At 49.5% G+C, this 25,452-nt stretch overlaps 3 protein-coding genes across 3 annotated transcripts; all 3 read right to left on the reverse strand.

The window, feature by feature from the left end:
• Positions 1-1,220: 1,220 nt before the first annotated feature.
• On the reverse strand, positions 1,221-3,948 carry LOC131205223 (transcription factor SPT20 homolog). The gene is made up of 4 exons (XM_058197237.1): positions 3,697-3,948; positions 3,568-3,633; positions 3,131-3,262; positions 1,221-1,595 (listed from the first exon to the last, which is right to left on the reverse strand). Exons 1-4 carry the CDS (start codon positions 3,946-3,948, stop codon positions 1,221-1,223), a joined length of 825 nt encoding a protein of 274 aa, XP_058053220.1.
• A 5,700-nt stretch (positions 3,949-9,648) lies between these two features.
• On the reverse strand, positions 9,649-10,876 carry LOC131215537 (uncharacterized). Its single transcript, XM_058209926.1, has 3 exons — positions 10,287-10,876; positions 10,089-10,212; positions 9,649-9,732 (listed from the first exon to the last, which is right to left on the reverse strand). Exons 1-3 carry the CDS (start codon positions 10,874-10,876, stop codon positions 9,649-9,651), a joined length of 798 nt encoding a protein of 265 aa, XP_058065909.1.
• Positions 10,877-21,029: 10,153 nt separating this feature from the next.
• Positions 21,030-24,079, reverse strand: LOC131205663 (arrestin homolog). Its single transcript, XM_058197859.1, has 4 exons — positions 23,661-24,079; positions 22,797-23,348; positions 22,396-22,729; positions 21,030-22,327 (listed from the first exon to the last, which is right to left on the reverse strand). The coding sequence occupies exons 1-4, from the start codon at positions 23,823-23,825 to the stop codon at positions 22,182-22,184; spliced, it is 1,197 nt and encodes a 398-aa protein (XP_058053842.1). The 5' UTR covers positions 23,826-24,079; the 3' UTR covers positions 21,030-22,181.
• Positions 24,080-25,452: the final 1,373 nt, after the last annotated feature.

A 25,452-nucleotide genomic window follows, 5' to 3' on the forward strand; every position in this document is an offset into this window, starting at 1 on the left:
CGCACGTATTGGTTCGCTCCGATAGACGCCCACCGCCAGTAAGTCCTGCAGATGATCTCTCCCACCAGATGTCGTCGTTCGCCACCGAGCGTCGCTATCGGACTGGCCGCGACCGCGATCAGCGTTTTCCACAGAATTTTCACACCCTGTAGCACCTCTGTTCCCGTTCGCTCACTGGGTGGGTGACAAAAGCCGGTGGATTGTTGGTGGACGCCCACGACATATCCCGGGGGTGCCGATTGAAAACTGAGTGCCAAACGCGTTCAATTCTCGGCCGACCGGCCGGAGTGCTGAGATTTTCCTCAATGGGGAAATGCGCTCTGCGCAAGTCTTCGAGCGCTACCGGTCGAAGGGTGCAACTCTAGCGTCGATCGCTGATCGCCACAGGATCTCATCGGAGGGAGCTCAGACCAGCCCTAGTAAATACGGTCCATTTATTTTAACATGCTTTTCGCTTCCTCTCGAAGGCTGCTGGCGGAGTTCTATGAGGTCGACTTTGGCTCCGAATCTCGTAAGCGATGTTGGACGGTAGTGGTTCGGATTGAGGGTTTCAATTTCCATCGGTGATTGATGGGGTTGTGATGCGAACGGGTGCCAAGCGCCCGTACCGTTTACGTACCGGCTATTTGTCCAAATGCCAACAGTTTATGGTGTGCCCCAAGAATTACGATTCTAGCGGTCACTCGTTGGGCGTACAATTTATCATGCGAACTCGGAACGGTTTTATTTTTAAGCGGCAATGTTTAGAACGTTCCCCTTATCGCTCCCTTCGCTTCAGATTACATCTTGCGGACGTGAACATGGATCGCCTTGAGACGCGGAGTAAACAAGGGCACAACATGTCGGGTTCGTTTAAATGGTACATTTATTTAAATATCGTGACTTTATGATAAGAAGTGAAGTGGAGCAGCAGCGTTTCCCTCGCTTCCCCGGACAGCTCAATGTTGGGTGCTCGCTGTGATACTCTTTGTGCCCCCAGGAAGTACGGGAGTACTGGGACGCACATTCTTGGCTTGGCTGGCTTCTTCAGTCTGACCCCCGAACGGACGTACGTCGGTGGTCGTTTATACCACATAAATTAGCTGAGCTGAGGTCCAGCAATGATGAAACGGAATGGGTGACGCGCACCTCCAGCACAGAGCGGAAGCTGACGACAGATCGGCGAGAAGTTGATCTTCGCCCGGCGGCAGGAACATGCTGGTGCCAGGGTTCCAGCCGATTTACTGGTACTGGGTGTACTCCTGCGGTCTGGGTCTCTGCTGTTGCTGCTGCTGCTGCTGGTGCTGGGGTTGCTGCTGAAGACGGTAGCCACCGTTCGACTGGGGCTGACTAGACTGAGCGAAGCGCTCGTGGTGGCTGGACTGTGGGGCCGGTGTCGGGATCTTGACCACGATGTCCGTCGGCTGGCGGCTGACCTCGGCCTTAAAGCCCTCCTTCGGGTCGGCCGTGTAGGTGACGGTGCGGATGAACCCGTCCGAGTCGACGACCGAGTAGCTGCCCTTGATCACGTTGCCGTCGCGCGTTTCCTTGCGGTTCTGGTAGTTGGTGAACTCATCGTCCTTCACGTCGAAACCGAACTGATAGGAAGGATTGGGCTGGTTTCGGGATGACATCATCAAGATAAACAATAGATTAACGATACTGTTTCCGTAGAGCCCCTGTGACGACGTTTGTTGCTTTGTAATTTATGGTCGCTCGTTTTGGAAAACTGTGTCAAGAATTGTATCTCCGGTGGTCTTTCGATCGTACGGTGAGACGATAAATCAGGCCCGGCTTAGTGACGAGTCATCATAGCCGTCCCCAAGAGTCCGATCGTCCCGTGCCGTCTCGAGTGAAAGGAGAGACGAACCCCGGGGTGTGTCAAAATAATCTCACGGCCCTCACGGTTCACGTGTGCACGTTACGTCATACAAGGGACCGCGGAACCGAAGATCGAACGGCGGGCAGCTGTCGCGCCAATGTGGTTCAATGGTTGCTTCCACGTTTACGGCGAAGCGACCTGCTCGCGCGACCTGCCATCATGCAGCCGTTATGTAACTGACCCGTAGGACCGAGTCTACGAGGGCTGCGAGTGAAAGAACTGGCGAATGAATTTGCATGCTTCCAGCTAGCTCGCTAGCCCAGCTGTCAGGGTGACAGCGGGGAAAGTAAATTGATTCATTAGGCGCCAGGTGGGGAAGAGAATCGGTGATCAGATCGGTCCACTATGTAGGGCTTTTGTTTTGCAGTTATGTCACATAATTCGTGGGATGCCTCCTGACTAAACAAAGGCCCACGAAAGTGAACTAATTTCACACAAGACGATGTAAAAATTCGAAAGATCATCACTGTGGTGAGGAGCCGTAAATCGATTATTTGGACGATTAACGATTATGTGAAGTCATCATCCAATCAAAGATCCACCTCGATTGCAGTGGCCAGTAATACCAGTTTCAAGGTTAGTACACTACCGGGAATGGATACCATCAGCCGTGAAGCAGCGTGATCACTAGATAACCATCCGTTCAGGAAATGCTCAGATGACGTCATTGGCTACAATAAAAGCTGATTGTTCAATTTCGGGGAGCGCTCTCCATTACGCCATCGAAGTGAAATTGTCTGATGCACCCGCTGTGCAGTAATCGTTTGAGGCGAATGAACGATGAAAAAGATGAAAATGGAGTGTGCACTTCCACAGTGGTTGGGTTGGGAAGCTGATCGCCGGAAATGGAAACAGGCAACAGGCAAAAGCACCACAAACCACTTTCATCTTCATCGCGAGGCGTAGCCACGAGCGCCCACGAGAGAGATTCACCCGACTCCGGGGAGGACCTAATTGGCGGTCATGTCAAACTGGTTCGCTGACCGACGGTTTGGGCGAGGTTTGAAGTTCAACGTCCAGTCCACCAGCTGGTCGATCCCAGGCCAGATGATGAGGTCGTAATCACACGGTCACACGGAAATGCAAGCTTCCTTTGGGGACACGGCCGGGGTACAGGTTTTCTGTCGCTAGGTGCTATTAATGGCTGCGATCGCATCGTAATGTGACTTTCGCTTTGCACTTTCTGGACCGTCCGACCGGAGGAACCAGGAGAGGAGGTCGGTGAAGGTAATTGTTGGCCGTCCAATTTATGTCTTACCCTACACTTACATCATAGTCCTCCTGGTCTTCCTCGAGCGGTTGCTTCTGGCCTCCCTGCAGGTACTGTGGCCGAGGCTTGGACACCTTCAGCTGAGGCTGCGGCTGGGGCTGCTGGTACTGCTGCTCCTGCACGTACTGGATCTGCGTCAGGAGGGGAAGCGAAAAGCGGGGAAGTGGCGTAGAAAGTTAGTTGTCAGTTTCCTCGTGGATCGCGGTACGACTTTTTAATGGTTCATTAAACACGCCGTGTACCAGGAAGCGCTTTATGGCGGCGCGTGGTGAGGTCTAGTGCTGTGGATGACTTTTTGCTGCATCAACAGATGATTGGCGTGATTTTATAGCCGTTCGAATGAGGCAGGAAGTCAGAGGGTTCGTGTTAATGGTGAACTAATCTGATGTTGGATTAAGCATTGGATGTCGTCTTAGATTACTAGAAGGACGCTTACCTGCTGTGGCTGGTACTGAGGCTGGTACTGGCGAGCCTGTGGCTGCTGGTACTGAGAACGCTGGACCTGAAGCGCAACGAAGAAGCGTTAATTTCTCCTCCACGACTCCTCACGTTCCGAATCGCATACCTGATCGTGGACGTTATCCTTCAGACGAATCTGTTGTCCCTGTGGCAGGTACTGTGGGATGTGCTGCTGTTCCTGGGCACCTTGCTCGTAGATCGGGGTCCCATCAGCCCGTCCCTGAGCCGTGCCTTGGGCACCGGCTGCCTGGGCGATCTGCTGGTAGTACTGCCGCAGATAGGCCGGATCGACGGCCTGCTGCGGATAGGCGGAGGCAAAGCCTACGCACAGGATCGACGCCACAACGAAGGTACGCATTTTGGCCACAATTCTGTCACTTTCTCAGTGCACGAGTCGATACAATTCACTAGCAAACACTACACTACCCGGGGGGCTCTCTCTCGGAAGGTACACTCTCTCTCGACGTACACTTTCTTTTCACGAACTGCACGCGTTTCTGTACCGACGGTGACGGCGGCAACGAACAATGAGCTGGCTGCTGGTCCGATCGCTACGGTTTATATATGGAAGGTGACTTCGCCTGGTGCCGCCGGGCGAAGCGGTGGGGAACCGATCGACCGCCCTCCCTCGTTTTTTGACGTTTAATTTCGCTCCATTTGTCTGTCGGTTGGCCGACCCGAACCGAAGACCGATCGGTTGGTCCTCTGGAAGGGCCATTCACCAGCTGGGGGCACCAGCCGCAGAAGATTACCCTGGTGCATCGTGTTGGAGTCTCGGTGCCGGGGTCTCCAGATAGTTTGCCAGTGACCGATACAGAACCTCTGGATCTGGAGGCCAACTGTACACGTTGTGTTCGAGAGTCACGATTTTTGCCAGTGCCCAGAACACCCCGGAGGACCTACGCACACAGCGAGCTCGATCGATCGATCAAAAGCCTTCCAATTGGTGCCCTGCCGTGATCACCGTTGGAGACCATCACCGGGTACATTCCGTTCGTTGGCGGGTGTGGTACGTACAATTAGCCAGCGCTGGCCTGGCCCTGTCCGCCACGGATCGAAGTGGCGCACCTTGATGAAGGTCGCAAAAAACGGGCCTCAGGGGGTGCCAAATGGAACCCCCCCCTGTATCGAGGTTCTTGTTGTTCGTCTCTGTGTCGGACATCGTTTGATCGGCCCCGTCACTGGGCTTCTAGCGCTATCTCGTTCGCTCCAGCACACGCAATCTCTCCTTTTCATCCTGCCAGCCTCGTTGAGTTGGAAGGGCCGACGGGCGTGTGCTGTGCTCTAGGTTCTGGTGGGCTCGATTTTGCACCACTGATAAGTTAGCTAGAAGACCCGACCCGATCGCCGCCGCAGGCTTCTCTCGGGCTGACATTTAGACGCAACACGCACGTGGGAGCGCTCCAAACACAACACTCCTACCGAGCGGCTCTAGTTATTTGGAGAGAAAGGTGTCTCGATCGGTCAGGGCTTAGACCTGGTTTACGAGGCGCGCTAGTCGGGTGCGTAGACCGAATTTCCTAGAACTGGTTTGATTGCGCCAGGACGGTGCGTCGGAGTGTTGGAGATCGTGCCGTATACTCTCACGCTCCAGCTTGAGTCAGTTCCAGTTAGTGGACTAGAAAGTAAAATGTAGCGTGGAGATATGACAGTTGTTACCACTGGTAGGATGTAACGCATTCTGCGACGCACGCGAAGTGCAATTTGTTATGGACCCGACGGTCAGTCAACACTATCATCGACTCCACAAAAAAAACGGGGAGCCCGGTGCTCTACTTTTCACGCCATGTCACGCCAACACTCTGGACTACGTAATCAGCCCGGTAACGACAGGACCGCACGTAAAGCCGGGAAGTGAAGCGAAGTGGCTGAACTTTCGATTCAAGGACACGGCCCGAGCCCGTTTCTTTCCCTGGCCCCCCTTTTGCCGTGTGCCGTGCCGACCTGGTACGAAAGCTTTTACATAAGTCAAATCGTCGGTCCGTACTTTCGGCAGTCTGGAAGTCTTTTCGGCCCGACCCGACTACCATTGTTTCAGTTTGGCACTCCAATTTGCGTGTTCCCTCACCGAGGGCCGCCAGAGCCCTCGCGGTTTTGGGATGATCGTTTCTGCAGATGCACACCATCTTCGGATGACGACGGTCGAGAGGTTTGCGCGATCTGTGCCTTTAGGTTAAGCATTTCGCCATTCGCCACTCTGAGATCGAGCTGAGCGAACGCTTCTCAAGAGTTTATCCCTAGACCCGACCGGGTGGACAACAATTTGGCGGGCGGCCGCGGTTTTTTGGGCTACGCTAATTATGTTGTTACACTCTCGGCGTTCGGTCGGTCGACCCGGATTCGCTACCCCTAGCGTCCACTCGATCGATAAGTTCAGCTTCATGTCTGTGACCCAGTTGGGGGAGAGTGCAACTGTTCACTTGACCGGCCGTTGGCGAATGTAAGCAGTTCGGTGGGGCTGATTGGCAATCATAATGCGCCCGAGATGATGATGATCGTTATGTTTTGGCTTGAGCTTTGTTTCAGCTCTTTTGAAACTTGTTGCGGGTGTGCTCTGTTGCAAGTGGCTGATTCCATCTGAGTCATGATTTTGCGTGAATGGGCCACGCTCAATTAACGCAAGTTTTGCATAAAAGCTGCCGAAAGAAGAGCCTTTAAAAGTGAGGTTAGTAAATGTAATTTTAAATCAGTTTTCGATATGGTCAAGCTTCTGACTTAGCCGACGTTTTGGGCACTACTATTCTGACAGTTATTGGGCAAAATTTAGACCACTCAATGCTCAGTGATCAAGGCAGTCTTCGAGGGGCCAATTGCTTGCCAATCGACCACATCCATCTCAACCGCACCATATGAGGCAATGGAGTCGATTCTCTGCGTCGGGTCTCTTCAGTCAACTCAACTCAACTCGAGAAGCCACTCGCGTTGAGCCACTCGATCGAGCTTGTAGCGGTTTTATCATCTGCGTCCAACGTGCAACGGGTAATTAGAGGTGCAGAAAATGGAACCAGCCACGGCAGTGATCTGAAAAGCGCCGACTTAATTATCAACCCGATTGCCCGTGTGTGCGATCTGGTAGCTCAGGCCGGGCCCTCCCAGAAATGGAATCGACATTGGCCAATTGGGCTTGAGATGTTTCTCACACCCGCTCGTGCAGCAAACACGATCGTTGCAATTCTTGAGACCGATCATTGTCTGGGCGGCCACAGTGTCAGCGGCAACATCTAGAACATCTGACGAAAGTTCGGTCGGGGCTGAGCGTTGAGAAAGAAGCTGTGTTGAAGAAGATCGAGTTTCGATCGAGATATTCACCACACGCGCCCCACCGGGCGGAGGTGAGACACGATCGGGGCCAAAGTGGGCCACCGCGTAATGAGGTCTCAGGCCACAGTAGTCCAAGCCGGGTGAAAACGGTCTCAAGAAGAAGTACTACATCGGCGGGAAAAAAACTTGATCCAGCTGAGACGGTTTGTAGTGGTGTAAGCCGGCTGTCCCGGCTTACCATTGATCCTTTCGCGTTGGTCAGCCGGGTCCAGACGGTGACCCGCCACGTGATCCGGGCCGACCGACCCCAACCGGTTAGGGTTACCCTTTTCTCTCTGTGGCCGAATGCTTTTCGGGCCTGTTCTTGTTCGGCGGGTTGCGTGTTCGTTTGTTACTTACTGTGCTTTAGTTCAATTCTCTCTCTCTCTCTCACACACACTCTATACTCTACTCCACCGTCTCCGCGAGCTTCCCGTTATTGGCGAGGGCCCGATGACATAATCATAAAGTGCGCATGAAGAGCGCAAAAACGAGACGCTCGTTTGCAACGCGATAGCCAGACACCAAAACGGTAACGTCAGCCAGCAGACCTGAACGCGTTCGGCCAGCGGCGAAATGTAATATTATATCCATTTTTCGATGCCGCTTTGGGTTTTTCGGTTTTTCTGCATTCTGCATGAATGGCGGCACCTGGTTAATGAAGCTGACCGGCGATGCGTTATGCGAAGGGGCCCCGCCGTGTAACCTGTGGTGTAATGCGAGCATGCGACAGCAGTGGAGCTTCTCTGGCTGCGTTGCTTTACAATTATGCACCCGAGTAATTGGGCCATTTTGCGACGATGAGCATCGAAAGGTCCCCCGAAAGCATAATAGAGGATGGATTAAGTAACGGATAGCATCGCTCGTTCACGCTATGGGGTGCGGGCGTAGAGTGGTGTTATGTACGGTCAGGGCATTATTTTCAAATTCGGATAGCTTTCTGGTGAACAACCGAAACAGTTTAGGATTTTTTGAAAATCGATAACCTTTTCAACAAACAGCCTTTCAAAACCTTCATAGTAGAGTTTCACAGCAAACTGGCAGATTTTATCCGACGCAGGGGAGATTTGGTGGACTAATTTATTTAGGTGCAATTCTGCGTCAACATGCATCCAATATTTACGTTAACAGTCACATTTAGTTCTAAAAATATTGTGTGCGATCCTGACGACATTGGTAAATCGGTTGGCAATCGAATAATGAAATCGTGTTTGGAATAACTTTAACAGATGGGCTGGAAAGTCTCGGGCCTGACGCATAAATAGCGCTAGTCTGATTGCATTCACTGCGTTTTCAGATAGCTCTAACCTTCAAAAGAAAGATGTATAAATTTCATGAAATTCTAAATTGTAAATTCTCCTCATAATTTCTTCATTTCTGAAATCTACTCATAAGTTTTTTCAATCATTATGCTAAAAGGGACACTAATTTTCTTATTTTTGAAACAATTGATATAAAACAATTTCTTATGTTAAGGTTGCAGTGCTTCTTGGTGCGTAAAGTACCGTACAAGGTTCCATCCATTGCTCCATCAGACACTACAATAAAACGTTGGTTTGCTCTCTTAAAAGTGATCGTAGAGACATCGATGATACAGAATGGAAAAGATCACCAAATGCGGCGTTAACTCCAGACAACATAAAAAAAATTCATAAAATCGTTTTGAATGATGATGAAGAATGAAGTTGCGTGAGTTTGCTGATATTGTAAAAATATGAAAAGAACGTGTTGACTTTACGTTACGTTTAACTATGCGAAAGGTCATTTAAAATTGATTGCCGTGTTTGCTTACTGTTTAGAACTAGAACGAGTTGATAATTCTATGCAGCGTGAAAACTAAATGAATTGAACTTCGAATTGCTTCATCATCGACCGTGTTTGTCAGATGTTACTCCCAGCAACTACTGGCTGTTCGGAGACCTCGAAAAAAAAAACGCTAGAAAAATTTCGTTCGAATGAAGAGGTTATCGATTAAGCCGTCCCACCAAAGTGGTATTGAAATGTTAGAGCGACAGTGGAATTGGATTGTATGACATTTAATAGCGAAAACGTTGATGAATAAAGCCAGTTTTGACTAAAAAATGCGTTTCCTTTCTTAGGCCCGCGAATTTCAGTCCATGTGTTATCCCTTAATTTAGTCAAGCAGTGCATTTCTGAAAGAGTTCGTGCACTATGAAGGCCTTTATGTAGGAACTGTGGAGCTTGACATCTACACTGCCGTTTGATACTTAACTTAAATCAAATACCTCTACGAACTATCTTCATCGTTATTTTCTTGATTGTTTTTATTTGTTTAACGGTTTGTATGTGCCTCTCGGTGCCATTACAGAACGAACGATGATAATCCAGCGCGTAGAAGTGCCACCAAACAGTGCGCAGCCACACAGCACGATTATGCTATTTGCGTTACATCAGCGTTTCTCGTTTCTGCGCTCCCCGAGACCCATTTTCGGTCCGACCGCCCTAAACCTAAATCATACCTATTTGCAATATTTATTTGTCATAAATCAGCATCGCCAAACAACAATGGCGTCGGTGGTTTTTGCCCCGAGGATGCAGTTTTCGACTAACGAACGTTTCAGCTCACGCGAATCATCATCTCCGCCACAAGACACAATCCCCGCGGGTTAGGCCCGGAGAATGGGACCGAACTGGTCGGAGAGTGATCTTGACATTTGCGCTGCCCCGCACCGTGCTAATCCTGCCTCGTCTTCAGGGCGGGTGGGCTTCAGTTCGGTTTGTATCCAGCACCCGCACCCTAACCTTCGTGGGGGTCGGCTTGGACGTGATTGAGGTCCCAGTAGTGCTCCCCGAAGCCTCCCTTCTTGTCGGCCCACTTTACCTGCCAGATCGGTGGAGCAGAGCAGAAAGAAGCGAATTAGTGACCGCCATCTCCGGGGGTACCGCCGCGGGTTAGTTGTTAGTGACCGAAATGGAGAAGGAATTACTTTTTTCTGAAACACCCCAGCACCGTGTGAGCCCCGTTCGAACTGTTCCACGTAGTGCTGATCGTTGCCACGTCTGCCACCGGCAGCGTAAGACCCATCACCGAACAACTCAAAGAATCTACGATAAGACAGGCGAAAAGAGCAACGTTAGAGGGCGCGATTGGCACTTGGGTTAGGTCTGAGTCGGTCAGAGGTGGTAGAGAGTCTCGGCAAAGGCAAGCGTAAGCTTAGAGAACGGTAAGACGTTTACTTTTCCCTGGTGCCTGTGCTGCTGGTGATCCTGCCGTTCGTAGCGCTCCTCCCAGCCATCGTTCGACTCGAACAGGTGGCCAAACTCTAGCTCCAGCGGTGACTTTTGCAACAGGAACGTGTCCCTTTTCGGGAGTGTAATAGAACGACAACCGTATCAATCTTATCGCGTCAAACACTCACTCGGTGTGGTACTTACTGAAAGTATTTACTATCTCCAGGCGCGTCGGAACGATCGTTTGCACGGGCAATCGGTGGCTGCGTATCGGATCGTCCGTACGCGAAAACCTGGGGATCCGACTCCTCGTACCGCCGGGGAGCATCGTCCTTCGCCGGAGCCATCCGCGGGTGACGTTCCGGTCCGGGGCCCCGCTTGATTCGATTTTCCTCGTCAACATCGAACAACTCCACGTCGTCCTTGACATAGCGCGGCAAACCGGCCACCTTGCGGATCTTCCAGTAATTGTAGTCGTGATCGGTCTGCGCGTCCACTACGCGCATCGGTGCCCGGTACCGCTGATCCCTTGGCCGCTTAGTCCGGATCTTTCGCCACCGATCGCCCGGTGGAGGTTCCTCCATCATGAAGCGTCCCGTATCGACGTGGAGCCGCCTACGGTTGTACTCCTCGACCGGATCCTCGCCCTTCACGTAGCTCGGATAGTAGTAGACGGTGTTGTACGAAGTGCGCCACGGGGACGGTGCAAACAGTTCCACGTCTTGCAGGTAGCTTCCGGTGACCACCGCCAGGACGATTGACAAGCCAATCAGCAGCGCCTGGTACGGCCCCATTCTACTCACACGGCACCGAAAACGTTGCCTTTTCGAGGCGTGTGCGTCGTGGGCCAAACATCAACTCATACTGGCCGGTTTGAAAATGTCAAAATAAGTTTTATACGTCACGGGAGCGTTTTTCCTTTCCGTGGGCCTTGTTTGGGTCCTTAACACGGTCAGCTACACAGCCGATAAGTGAAACAAATCCCAATATCGCGCCACAGTGACTTGCGGCGGTTACGTAACGCTCCAACGGCATGCGGTTTACGGTGACCGATAATTTCCCTCAAAACGAATTAAAGTATGAAGTTTTTCTCGCTGTGACGTCACAGGAGTTGTTGATATTTCACGGAGTGTGACCGCTACGCCAGACCGTTGTTGCTGTGCGCGGTGTTGAAGTACGAAAATGTTTACTCTTCTTTTAACGGCCGGCCGGCCTGTTCCGGCAATCCGTCCCTCGGCAACCCGTTTTCTCCGCAGCACGAACGTACCGGTTCATTAAGACACGCTCTGTTCGGCCGCGGGTTCGGTGAAGAGGCCCACCGCCGAACTCATTTGTGGGCACCTTTCCGCTTGATTCCGAATAATTTCGCTTCGGCTCGATTTTTCGGAAGTGATCAAAAACGAATAGCCAATTTAAAGTTACCCTTTTCGCACACCCCGATTGTTGCGGCCACGGCCACTCTCAATCAGTGCGCCAACCAATTTGCTTACCTTACCTTTTTCCTTTTTTCTCTTACCCTGTTGCGTTGTTGTCGTGTTTTTCTTCTACCATTTTTTCTGGTGGTCGGTTTGGTTTTTCACGGTGGCCATTTTTAATTTTGTTTTTCTACTTTTTTGCCGCTTTTCTCGGTTCGCTTATTTTCGGTTACGAGCGATTGATTGGGCTTCCGGTCGAAAGCAGAAAAGTGGAGTGTAACGCTCGGCCGGGAGAGAGCGAAAGAGTGAAAGAGTGTTGAGAAACGAATCAGAAGTGTGCAAAAGGAAATGAAAAATAAAGCAAATAGACATAAAAACTAAATGAAATAAAGATGCAAACAGGAAAAGGCGGCTCGGCGGCCAATGTCACCGTAAGAAGAATTAAAATCAATCAAAGCGAAGTAAGACAGCATGTAAATGAAGCGATAAGGAACGAAAGAGGAAAACACAGGCGAACATACTATAAATAGACCGATCACTTCGAGGCGTGGGCGCTGACTGTGATCGATTGTCAACCGAGCCGGGTGCGTTGTGTAAGATCCCCGGAGGCGCAACAATGAATCGATTCGATTGTTTCCAACGCTCGACGATCATCGTTTTTGTGGTCGTCTCGATGCTCGCGCTGTCAACGGACGCCACGTACCGCACCGCGGCCCCGATTACGAGCAAAGGTGAGAGGATCAATCGCGATCGCCCAGCTTCCGGCTCGGTCTGGCTGTCAATAAATCAGTTTCCATCTCTTCCATCTTTCAGGCGGTAATCGCATCATCGGCCGGGTTCAGACCCATCTCGCCGGGGGATTCATCGACGAGTCCGTCCCGGGTCGGCACCAGGCCCCGGGCCACGCCGCCAACGATGAAGGATGCTGCGGCGGCGATGAAGCTTCCCGTGAAGACCACGGGTACCGGGTCGTGCACGAGAGGCCCGGCCACGGCCGGGCGGTCCACGGGACCAGTGGGCCGGTTCACACTTACATAAAGACGGACAAAAATGCACACTTCAAGTGGGGCGTACGGCACTTTGTCGGCAACAAGTATGCCCGGTAGGGAAAGTAAAAGCCCAGTGGTGGTCCGATGCATTTAACTGTCTCGCTGGCTGGCCACCGGATGAGCTGATGGGGGTATTTTGGGTAAGAAAATAGTGCTGCCAAAATCAAATCTCAAGCTCATCGTTGTGTAATTTGGTTTGTGTCAAATTTGGCAGTCCATGAAGGGGTTTTTGACGGCGGAAGATGAATTATTGCTGTGGCGGTCGGGGCGACCAGAATCGTTAGAATTGATCAGCAGTTTTTATTTGCACTAGTTGAATGAATGCCTCAATCAAAATACTTACCTACATAAGCTACATAATAGCTGTTTAAGTTTATAAAATACTTACCATACTCAACAATAAATAGAAGTCGTTTTACAGGAGATTTTAATTCAGCAAATAAAAATACTTACCTACATAAGCTACATAATAGCTGCTTAAGTTTATAAAATATTTACCATACTCAACAATAAATAGAAGTCGTTTTACAGGAGATTTTAATTCAGCAATGTGTGTCAAATTAAAAATCAGCGTTTTTTAGGAACAAAAGTATGCGGTTAAGTGTTATGATTTATTTTTCAAAAACAAACTTAAAAGCCAATAAATTGATCCATAATTTGGTTTATCCCTAACTACTGAACAATAATATTGAGAATTAAATCCAGGAAGCAAGGCATTGCTGTAACTGTATGATCCTCGTCTTAGACCATCCCTGATGTAATCCATCATTTGAAAATGAATACTTTATACCATATTCGATCGGAATTTCACATTTTCCCTTTCAATGTCGATACACATTTTATACACTTTGTAAAAAAATTCTATGAAAATGTGCAAAGAAAATTCAAAAAAAAAATCTTAGCTTTGGCCTTATTTCTTATTTTTTTCTTGGGTGAAGCTATCGTTGTGTGAAATTCTTAACTGTGAAATCAAATTAGATTAGATATAGGGTTTTTTCGGATGCTTTTTAGATTTCTTGTTGAATCGCTTTGAAACTCAACTTGAAAAATAATTCACAATTTGATTGTGAATAATTTACAATTCAGAGACGAAATTATAATTTCAGTTGCAATTGAATTTAACATCATTTCTAGCTTCGATTAGCCAACCTTCTAACAATTCGCCTCAAACAACAACAAAACTATTAGTGGCAGTTCCGGACGAAGATCAGCTTATGCTTTGATTTTCGGCTCGAGTCTGACTCTTACCTTTCGGAACGCTTCTATCCTCCGGAACGCAAACGAACGCTTGCTGATGTTGTTTTCCCACTGTAAACGCAGCTGTGTCATAAAGTTCCAATCCATCCGAACTGGACGTGGACGACGTTTGTCTCGCCGTTCATTCAATGCAGTATGCAAATGAGGTGCGTCCGAAAATACCCGTTTTCGTGAAACGGCCGAGTGGCTCCGTTTCCCACGATACTCGCTCGCTCATCGTTCGGACCTCAAAGGGACATCTAATGATCGGATAGCGAAAGGAGTAACCGGTAGAAGAAAAAAACGCGAGCCATTTCCGAACGAAACTCATATCATTCTCGGTGGCCCGCGGAGTGCCCGAGTGGCCGAAAAAGTAGCCAGTCCAGTTTTCCACCCCAGCCCGTTTTTTGTGTGTCCCATGGGCCACTTTTCCCGCGGGCACCCAGAGGACCGGTTTTGGACAGAGGCCTGCGATCACCCTTTTCGGGACAGTTGCGCTCGACCATTACCTTGCGCTGGCTGGACTTTGCTGCGTAAGGGTCCCGCCACGTCCTGCGGACCGAAGATCCTGGCGTTGATGGTCGGCCCGACAGGGTTGGAAAGGTCATCAACGAATTCATCCGACTAGGGGACGGTGACGGCGAAAGGATACGGCCCGGGGCCATTCGACGATGACGTGTGTGATGGTCTGAATAGATGAAGGGATTAAAACTGTTTCGCCACCGGAACAGATCGGAGATTGGGAGAAGCAGATAGATGTGCCACGGGCAATGGGCAAATATTTGTTTTGATTTGATTATCGAAGTGGCGGTTTTCCTGTTCCTTCCATTTTTTCTATGGCACCAATTTATGAGCCGTTTGTGAGGTAAGCAAGTTGGTTTGATTTAATTCAACGAATACTGGACATGATTAAAGATTCAAGATTGCATATTCTGAAGATTTTTTTTCGTTTCTTATTTTATAGAACTTTTACTACTAAAATTTTTGTAGAACTAAGATTCTGTTCTTTCATTAACCAAACATTCAAACAGGAATCACTCATTTATTACACAATTCCAGCACAGTCGCAAATGTAGTTCACCGTCACCTCTTCATTTTCCACATTCCTGCAAACAAATTTGACACCCGCCCGGGTGATGTCCAAACCGGTTTAGTTCCCACCGAGCTCACCAAGCAGGAAAGGATTCTCATCGGCGAAGGGGTCACTACACACCGTGGAAAATCTCGAGCGCCAAATGTCGCAAGATCACAACGACCAGCCAGCGTGAGCCGGCACCGGAGATGATATATTGGAGATAAGACCCTCATTCGGGAAAGAAAAAAAGATGCGCAAGGACTATCCGCTGGCCGCGGCATCCGGAGGCGCATACCGATACGGGTCAGCCGGGGATGCGGGTTAGTGTGGAAACCAGCCGGCCCTGGACACCCAACGCTGATTGAAACCGGTTTGACCGGTCCAGGAGCGAGTCCTTTCTCCCTGTTCCGGCGGACCCTTTCGGAGCATCGGCCGTTGCTGACCGACCAGAAGTCCGAACCCTTCGCAACATCAACAGGTAGCAGTTGTGGAATGCCCGTGGAAAGGGGTTCCGGAAGGGCCGGTGGCTAAGGTGTCCCTTTGCCCACGGCGTACGACGTGGCATTTGCATAGCGCCGGTGAATTTGGCTTCTGGAAGGATTAGCCACGGCCAGGGATCGAGCACGGCCTGATGTCACTCGGTTCACATGGACGTCGGTATGCGAGGGAATCGAAGGTGAGCGCGAACCCTTTCGTGACGGAATTCGGTTGCTGGACAGACCCCAGGGTAACAAGGAATCTAATGAGTGCGAAGGACTTGGAATGAAGCGTGTAGATTTTATGGGAGAGCAGATTATTTGCTCGGTGGCCGATGTGATTGTATGCCGTCCAGTCCAATGAGTCTAGTTTCCGCAATCCTCATAGGCGAAGCTGCAGCTGTAGCGTAACGACCTTCATAACTAAACGGTTTCCGTGGATGAAGTTCAGGGAGATGTTCAGGGAATTACATACGAATTTTGATAACATTTATGCACAAAAATACTGAGAAAACAATCCAATTTTTAAATCTGTTCCACTTGAATCCTTTAACGATAGTTTGATATTGTTACGGAAATGAGTTGATACGGAATCAAGTGAGAACAAATCCATGCTTCGAACTACTTTCACTTACGGCTAAACTAAATGTCTTAGTAAATATGTAAATGACAAAACATTAACCTTTTGTTTTCTGTTTTTCGGGACTTGATGTGTGATCATACTTTATTTGTTAGTTATCTGTATCTATACAGTCATATCAGTTACGGTGCTACTCTAGTTGGTTAACGTTAGTTAGGACTTAAATAGGAGTGATTTTCATTTGGTGAGAGTTGCAATATTACGGCTACGTTCTAAATTTATTCGTCGATACTGTAATCTTTCATGTTGGTTTGCACAGTGCCATTACATTGAGAAGATGTGAATTATTTTTATGTTACGCACTGGCGCTCATAATGATTAAATCGTTTAAGTTACGTACACACTAAATGCTAGCAGACACACAATATTTAAGCAAGTCTAAGTCTAATTAGCACATTACATTGCATCTAAATGGCATTACCAGTTTAGCGTTTTGTATCGTGTGAACGCTGATTACGCATTCTAGAAGGAACATTTGGCCGATGCTTCTATTTTCCCTGCGGTGCCCAGTGGCCATGGCACCATCGAACCCATCCACCCTCCATCGGGGCCACGTGGTGAGACGGTGCACGGCCACGTGGCACACTGGGGAATTAAAATGGCGTAACAGAAAGTTTGGTCAAATTCAATGAAACGATTGCCGTGTGCTGGCCGTGTTGGCAGCAGTCCTATGTTTTGCGCTCTCTACGAGCACGGTCACTGTGAAAATGGTTCTTCGATGCTCTGAGCTTTCAAACGGAATACGTTACGACTACGACTCTGGCTACGGCTAACGATCGATGCAATTGTAAAGCGGTTGAGTACAGTACATTTGTGAAAAGCATTTAGTTTGGCATACTTCTACTTGATTGTTATGATTCTGTTGTTGTTTGCCTTTGTTTTTTTTTGTTAGATCCCACACTCGCGCTTATGCCACCACCACACTGATGTCGGTTAACAGTTAGACGAATTACACCAAACACTACGATTGCACATGGAACATGGTAGTGGAACTGCAATATCCGCACTCAAACACTCTCTCAAACCAGATATGTTGATCCTTGAGTGGTCCTAAACACTTACACACCTATGCGGCGCGATACCGGAACGGTCCTTACCGACCGGTCAACGGCGGGCAACTAAAAGATGACCGATGACTGGAGCAGCGTCCGGAGAAGCCAGCGTTCGGGGCGCAGCAGCTCGTTCGGGTCCGGTTTGGGTGGCCGACGGTCGGCCAGCTTCAGCTGACCGATCTGCTCCCGCAGCCACCCCTCGGTCGGTGGAAAACCGTTTTCCCCGAACAGGGCGTAAAGGTCGCTGAAAGGGAGACCAACGGAAACCGAACCGAAAAGGGTCAGTAGTAAAAACGAGGAGGAAGATGACCACAGGAAGTCCCGGTTGCTTTCAAATAGCAGAAGGCCACTTACTCCGTGTCCGAGGGTTTCTTTTTAAATTTGGCCATTTTCCAGGCTGAACTGCCCATCGCTTGTTGCTGCTGCTGTTGCTGCTGCTGCTGCTGGGTAACGAAACGGAAACCACGGGGAATAATAATTATTTTTTTCTGCAATCAAATTTAAGCCTCATCCCTTTATGGTAGCAAACTCAAAAAAAAAAACGACTAAACGGCCGTTAGATACGAACCTTGGCAAAAGTCCGTTAGAAAAGGCGCGCACAAAACGGTGGGCCCAGCACGTCCGTTGACGGTTGAAATCTTTGCATAAATAAAACCTGTGCCATCGAAAGTCGGTTGCCGTTGCCGAAAACCCGGCACACACATGCACACGCAGACCGACACAAGGCTCCGGTACATGAACTTTTCGCGCGTTCGTTAAAAAGGCATCCCACCAGCCCACCTGCCCAAAGCTTTCTCCCTACCGATGCGCCCCGGGAACGCCAAAAAAACCATCTCTTTCTTGTGCTCCTGTGCGCTCCTGCGTGCGCTGCGGTTCCTTGCGTCTTGGGTGTTAGAGAAAGAGCGAGACGAGCCGCAAAAGAAGCCGAAAAATGTAACCGAAAAATTTCGAAGAAACTTGCCCCGCCAAAGAACACCCGAAGACGCCGGGTTCGGCCCGCGCATCCGTCTATGTACCGCCGAAAGTGGGTAAAAGTGCGCGCAAGGCAACATAAATACGAGCGCGCGCACACACGCGTGGTTTCCGGTTGATTTTCGACATCGGCAGGCTGTGCACAGATTTTCAGAGGCCAAAACGGACGCGCACCGAATTTCGCTCCGAACAGGAAAAAGGCGTTTTTCAAGCTCCACCAAGCCGCCGGAAGACGGAACCGCCGACTCGCAGGCGACAGATTTCCATTTTCCAGCGCCGTCTGCGACGATCCTTTTCGTGCGTCCCGAAAATAAAATGCTGCGATTGGATGCTGCGGTACCCGCACACACTCGCACACACAAGGGTGCACGCGGTGGGTTGGAAAAATTCAAAGCGCGATACATTACATCGTAGCAAGCGTCTTTTCTTTTCCTTCTTTGCGGGCCTTGGGTCCTCCCGGTCCCGGTTGCGGGAAAGAAATCGCGCGCGAGGGTTCGGCAAAAGGGTACAAAGAAAAAACACTCATACAGACACAACAAGGACGAAGCATTGAACCTCCCGCCACCCCGTGAAGAACACGCCAAGAAAGCGGTCGCCAAGAGAGACCCAGGGGCGCGCTCGGCCAAAGAAAAGGCGGAGCTAAGAAAAGAGCTGATTTTAGCACACGCGCGCAGGATGCCCGCCGGATCCGGTTCCGGAGTGCCGTAGGGCAGGGGTGCGAGACCGTGTGGGGTGGCGAATCCTTCGGCACGGAACCGAAGACGCTCGGTTCGGTTCGGGCGCTTCGGTTTCTTCAAGATGTGGCGCGCTTTTAGTACAAAACCGGTTCCGTTTCGGGCGTCGCGAGGTTTTTGCTTTTCTTTTCGCGTCGTTGCTCTCGAAAAGGAAAAACCAACCCATCACCCAACCCAACCATCCCACCGTCCGGGGGCCGTTATTTTCCGTTCCGCCGTGTAAGTAGTAGTGGTGGTTTCTTGGGAGCACATAAGCCACTGCAGGCGAAAGTGGGACTTTTAAATTTTAAAAGGATTTTCCCGCGATTCGTCAACCGACCGGGCCACGGGTTGGTTGTAGAGAGCACCGTGTGTACCGTTACCGGGAGGGTCCTCCGCACGTTCGAGGTGTTTCTTTTTCTTCTTTGCTTCGTTTTTTTTGTTTGGTTAGTGTTGTGTGAGTGCGTTTCGAAAGGATGCACGAATCGGCACCGAACGGGTGAAAGTCAGGCAATTTAAATCTCCCCTCAGCCCGCTTCGAGAGGTCGGTTTAAAGCACCCAAAGCGGGGTGCGGGCCAGAGGATCACTAACCGGAAGGCCCGGCGTCGAGGAAACCACCGGCCCAGTCTCGTGCCAGATTTACTCAGCGTCACAAGCAAACCCGGCATCCGTCACGAGAGATCGACGACCGATCGTACCGACACCGACCGAACCGAGCGGCAACACGTGGTTTGCCGTGGGGATTGATTACAGGACTTCCGGTTCCTGGTTGCTGTGCGTCCTGCATGCCAACGACCGAGCACTGGTCCGGCGAGTCTGGTGGAAAATCGAACTCGGCTTAACTGGCCATCGTCCACTGTGCGAACCGGTTCGTGGGCTTCGTGTGTTCGGCACACCCGTTGTGCGTGTGTCTGTGTGTGTTTATGTACGTGTATGTGTGCTGGTCAGAAATCCCTCGTGCCTTGGGCCATTGTGTGTGTCGGGTGCGAGAATTTAAAGAACTGGACAAGTGAAAGTGGTCACTTCTAGGTCCGTGTGGCAGAAATCAATCACGAGCCCCGAAAGGTCGAGGTCAGGACATCAGGCTCCGGGGGTGTCCTTCTGGTCTGGACGAAACTTTGAGTTAAAGAGCAGTGCGTGCAGAGCAGCCAGAGTCAAGGTAGGAATTAGTTTACGAACTGTGTGCCCTTAAATCAACATCGATCGTTAGTCGGAATGGAAGGATTCCTTGTTTTTCGGTTCTAACTATCTTCTCTGGTGTACCAGTTTGTTTGCCTAAAAGCTCTGACTGTTGATCTGTTTAATGTTTTCTGTTTATGTCTCGAATATTTCTGTCTTGTTTATCTTCCTTCTATCTTTGTGTTTCTTTTATTTTGATTCTTCACTATATTTTATTCGAAACGGAGGGGGCTTCAATTCGATTATTATTATATTGTTTCTTTTAATGCTCACTAAGCAACTTATTCATTTTCTATCTCTTTCGTCTATTAGTGCAAACCCAAATACTATTACATTTCCGTTTTCAATTTTCGATCAATCACAGGTGAAAAATCACGTTTTGTACATTCTTTAGAGAAAGTAGTTGTGCAAAATGTTCGTTTCAAATGGTTTTCAAACTTTGGTTCACTTACTTCAAAGTTCAAAGTTGTTCACATCCTTAGTAATATCACATGTTTTTCTATTTACATGAATTGTGGTTTGTGTTTTATATTTTGTTTGCGATTAAGCGACTAAAATTACGTTCGTAGGACCTACGTTTCCCAACAGCAGCTACATATCTGAAGGAAGACTATTCACAACCCCTTTACATCAGCATTATTACCATTCCTATGACTCCAATGGCTATCCTATTGATCGTGAATTTAGCATTGTTTTCACGTTTTGAGTGGTTGAGCAAAAAGCGGTGCCTTCGTTTACTGTTTGTGTACAATATCGCCAGTTGACAACGTACGTTAACCGGCGTTGGTTCTACGTGCTTAGTGCATTGAGATAATTCTCTCTCAAATTCAACTTTTTACAAAATCAACAGTCTACAACAGTCCCATCGATATTAGATCCTCATTATTGCAACACCAGTTTTCGACTTTAGCGATAAAAACTAGCAAAACTGTAGAGCACATACAGCAAGTGGAGTTAGTTTCTTTCTCTGTGCTTTCACACTCGCTGCAAATTAACGCATAATTGTCGGTTCTGTTGTTGTCGTTTTTGTTTTTTGCATTTTATCTTCACATTCCAATATATATTGCCAGATCAGCTATACAGTTATTGTGTGGTTCGTTTCAATATTCGATGTATATTGTATTGTTTTGATCTCCCTCTCGCTCTCTTTTTACATTTTTCTATGGACTCTATTTGATTCCTACAATTGTTTTGCATTTATTTATGTTGTTTTTTTTTCGGACAAACAATGACCGCTGAAAGCATTGTTCCCGACAGCTGAAAATGAAACAGAACCAATCCATCGACCAACTACCGCCAACAAACAATAATTGACTCGCAGTAAGGAGCGCCGAAAGTCGAGAACAACAACGGACCCCCTCCAGGACCTACATCCAGAGCTATCGTTCCCGCCTTTCGCTGCTGGGTTAGCGCAGAATCAACTAGTGTTTACGTTTACACAGTTCTTCCTTTTTTCGTTTCTTCTCCTTTCTCGAGAACCAAAAAAAAAGGAAACGAAAAAAAATTAAAACATCTTAACCGCTAAAGGCTGCTGTCGCCAGCGATCGAGCGATCGGCCCTTTCGGTGCGGAGCGCACCGCGAAAGGATCGCGCCCGATCGAGCTGCACTAGATTTCGATTCGATTTCGTTCACTTCTGGTGTTTTCATGTTCGCTTGTTAGTTTGGTTTTTTTTTGGCTGGACCCTTCCGTGAGCCCTTTTCCCGTTTTCGTGTTTATGTTCTCCTTCTTCAACATAGTGTTGCTCTTCGATTGATCGATCAATTGGTGTGGCGGCCACATTGCGCCCCCGGTTAGGTTTCGTTTCACTTGTTCTCCCGTCCTCTGACTGCGCAGTCCCCGGGGTGGCGTGTCAATTGATCGATGAATCAAATTGGTATCGTCTAATGATTCATTTTTCCTTCATTTTTTTGTTGCTTTTTCGAAGATTTTCTTTTTTCGTGGTTGCATAATGCTGCTCTTTTGAGTAACGCTAAAATACGGGGAGCTCTAGTGCGGTGTGCTTCGCTTTGGTTAGAAACTAGCATCATAGGTGTTATCACATAGGCGTAGTTACGTCAGGTATAAGACACGGCCAAGTCCATCCCTCCCGGGGGTTCTCTAGCACGGTCCCTGAACGCTGCTCTCTCTCTCTGGGGACGCAGGGACGCATCGGTCAGACGGGGTGCACCAAAGAATAGGGAAAACTGATTGAAACGCTAGAAACGCAAGGCACGTCCCGATGGAACCCCTTTTCCAGGGTGCACCATCAACGGACGGAGGAGAGCAGGAAGCGTTGGGTGCGCGTGCACTCTACTCCGGTTCGTTCATTCGCAGCCGGGCGAAATCCTCGAACACAATGTTGTCATCGTCGTCGGCGTAATGGGAGTTCTCGTAACGGTGACGCTCTATCGACTTCATCTTCTTGAGCGCATTGACTCGCTCCCGGTCGATGGTTCCTGTGCGGGGAGAGAAACGAAAGCAACAGTTAGTGACCGTCGTGTTAGAGCACTCCGCCCGCACTTACCGGGTGCCGGGTTCATCAGTTTGAACGGAACGTCAGTCTGCAGCTCGCCACCGAGAGTGCCGCAGTTCAGCTTGACCCGCAGCGAGTACGAGATGACGATACCCATCGCGTCCGACGGACACTTGCCGTCGCCGATCAGCGTGGACGAGGCCAGGTTAACGTCGTCCTCCTTCAGGTGACCGTCGAGGGCAATGCCCCGGCGGTCCTTGTTGCTCGAGGCCAACGGGACCAGGAAGAAGGACTTCGTGAAGCTGGCGCCGGGTGTGATCGGGCATCCTTCGCGCGTTTCCAGCGAGGCGATGTGCTTGCTGAACTGAGCGTTCACCATCGTTACCTGGAAAGCGGTTCAGAGTTTAGTCAATCCGTCGGCCTCTGATCCTAGCGCCTAGAGCATCACCCACCTCGCAGTGCTGCACGACGAAGCACTTGATGCTCTTGACGGTTTTGCGAGAGTTGTTCGTCACGACGATGTTGGCGGAAATTTTTTCGCCATGGTAGTAGATCTCGCGATCCAGCGTCACCTCCAGGTTGATCTTGCCCTGCGAGAACGTGAAGCCCTTGCTGACGAGCGACGACGGGAGCCTGCGGCCACGGGTGGTCGGAGCGTACTGGAGCTTCTTGATCGTCAGGATGACGGTGCTGCGCTTGTGGACCTTATCCTCGGAGTCCTCGCCGACGAACGCCTTGATGGCGTACTCGACACCGAGCGGTTTGCCCTGGTCGTCCTCACCGGCCTGCAGCGTGACCGAGCTCGGGGCCATGGCCGGGAAGTGGAAGGTGAACGGGAACGCATTGGCGCCCAGCTTCTTGACCAGGCGCTCCTGCATCGGCGTCATCTCCATGTTGGCATTCTCCATCGGGTAGATCTGGTCCTTGGTTAGAACCATCTCCTTGGAGAACTTCACGCCCATCACCTCATCCTCTTCACGGCCATAGCGGTAGGTGGTAATAAGCTGGAATTGGACAAGGTGGAACACATGAAAAGGATGTTATGCAATTCAGTTCAAGTGAGTTACGTGACACACTGAATCACAACTGGCCGCGTGGTAATTTGATTACCCGAGCACCGTGTAACTTAAAATAAATGGGATGGGACAGACCCGTCTTGAAGAAATACTGAAAGAGCAGTCTTCGTGGCGAAAGATGAAGAAACTGGTATTCCATTGCTAGAACTGAGGGCTAGAGCAAACCGATGGGTCCCTGATCCATCTCTAACTGGTTCAGGTCCACGACAGTCCACACGGAGTGCCGGCCGCGCAACTAACCTGCCCGAAGACCTTGCGTCCGCGCAAGTACTCCTCGCCCAGCACGACGACGCCATCGATCGGATCGCAATAGTCGGTATGGTCGATAAAGTCACGCTTGCCAAGGTACACGGTCAGCTTGCCATTTGGCGAGGACTTTTTGAATACTTTCACTGCGACAACCATCACTGTACTCTGCTGTGTTGCTCTGTTACTGCTCGACGAGATGATTCTTCAAGTTCTCGGCGGAACGATTCGTTCGTCGGAGTTGCTAGATAATACACACGCGACGGTCACGGTCAACAAGAATTCGCTGTCGAATTCGCTGTCACGAAACTTGAAACTTTTTCGTGGGTCGAAAAATGCTGTTACTGTAGCTTTCGAACGTAGACTTCGCTTGAAGTTCGCTTCGCTTTTACGGTTCGGTTAGAGAAAACAACCAGAAGTGTGACCGGACAGACGATTGACGGACCGTTTTATACCTTTCGACGCACCGAAAAGGTTTCCCCGCACCGGCCCAGGGACGACCGAGGGGAAAATCGATCGATCCCGCTACATCCTACCCGTCCCATTAACTGAATTAGTTGCCGGACTTTCTGGGCTTGCAAATGTTTTTCCAATTTTCCCCCAGTTTCTCTCGGGAGCTGTGTGTACACGCAACCGCCTGTGACGCGATGTTATGCGTCAACCGTCCGTCCGGTGCCGCGGTTTGCCAATCGTGTAGCGGACCGTAATCCTGTTTGATGCCAGCGCCTAGAATGATTGCGACCAATGAGTCGCTCGCTACGACGTCACGATCTGGTCTGGGGACTCGTTAGTCGTCGTTTTGCTCTGCCCAATAAATCCGATTGCTTAATTCAAGAATTCGTTAAAAAATTTTGTTAACTGCCGTTCATCATGGCCACAGACACTCGGGGAAGCTTGGCTTGTTGTGACGCATTTTCTGCCCAGCACACAGAACCGTTTTGTGGCTTCCGATGGAGGCTTTCTTCTATAGAGTTGAGTTTTCTTCTCCTCAAGCTTTGGTCAGCTCGAAAGGCATCGAGAGGATGGCACAAGAAACCTGCTCGACCTCTGATGCTTGCCTGTGAGGCTCGCATCTAATGTCAAGGTTGACGTTAATTTGCGACCATTGAAACGATCGGCTACGTCCTGTAGAACGCTTCAATTCTGCAAAGGGGTTTGAAAGGCAGTCCCTCTAGTGTCTTCAATTTCGTTAAAGAACCAATCAACCAACATTGCTCGGTAGCGTACGCCATCGACGGTTACGGTGACTCCTTCTCAATTTTCCATGAAAAATGGGCCGATGATACCGTCAGACCACCAAATCCGCCTCAAGCAGTCACTCGTCGTGGATGTGCATTGGCTTCGCTTGCACGACGACGTTGGTTTTCTGAGCCTCAAATACGATTATTATGCTTATTAACTTAACCACCGATGTGCAAATTCGGTAACATCTTTTAATTAGGTTATAAAAAAACGGCTGAATATTTTTCGATGCTTGAACTTTTATTAGAGAGGTTGACTCTAAAAATTTATTTATGAAATACAATTTGGATTGCAGAAAATTGGGAAATATGAAAAATTTATCTCCAAATTGGTAGGTCGCCAAATCATTCGTCAAAAACCCATTTCATTAAAGCTCATTCCCACTTCGGTGGCTTTAATAATAACCGTATTGTGGTTCGGAAAATCCACATAACGTGCAAGAGAAGCCAATGCACCCAGAACAAATGATTGTTTGCTATGGGTTTCGGCTGATTGGTTCTTCGGCGAAAATGAAACTGGGAACTTGACATTCAAGTTGCTATTG

This window comes from Anopheles bellator, chromosome 1 (assembly GCF_943735745.2).
Source record: "Anopheles bellator chromosome 1, idAnoBellAS_SP24_06.2, whole genome shotgun sequence".
Classification (NCBI taxonomy): Eukaryota; Metazoa; Arthropoda; class Insecta; order Diptera; family Culicidae; genus Anopheles; species Anopheles bellator.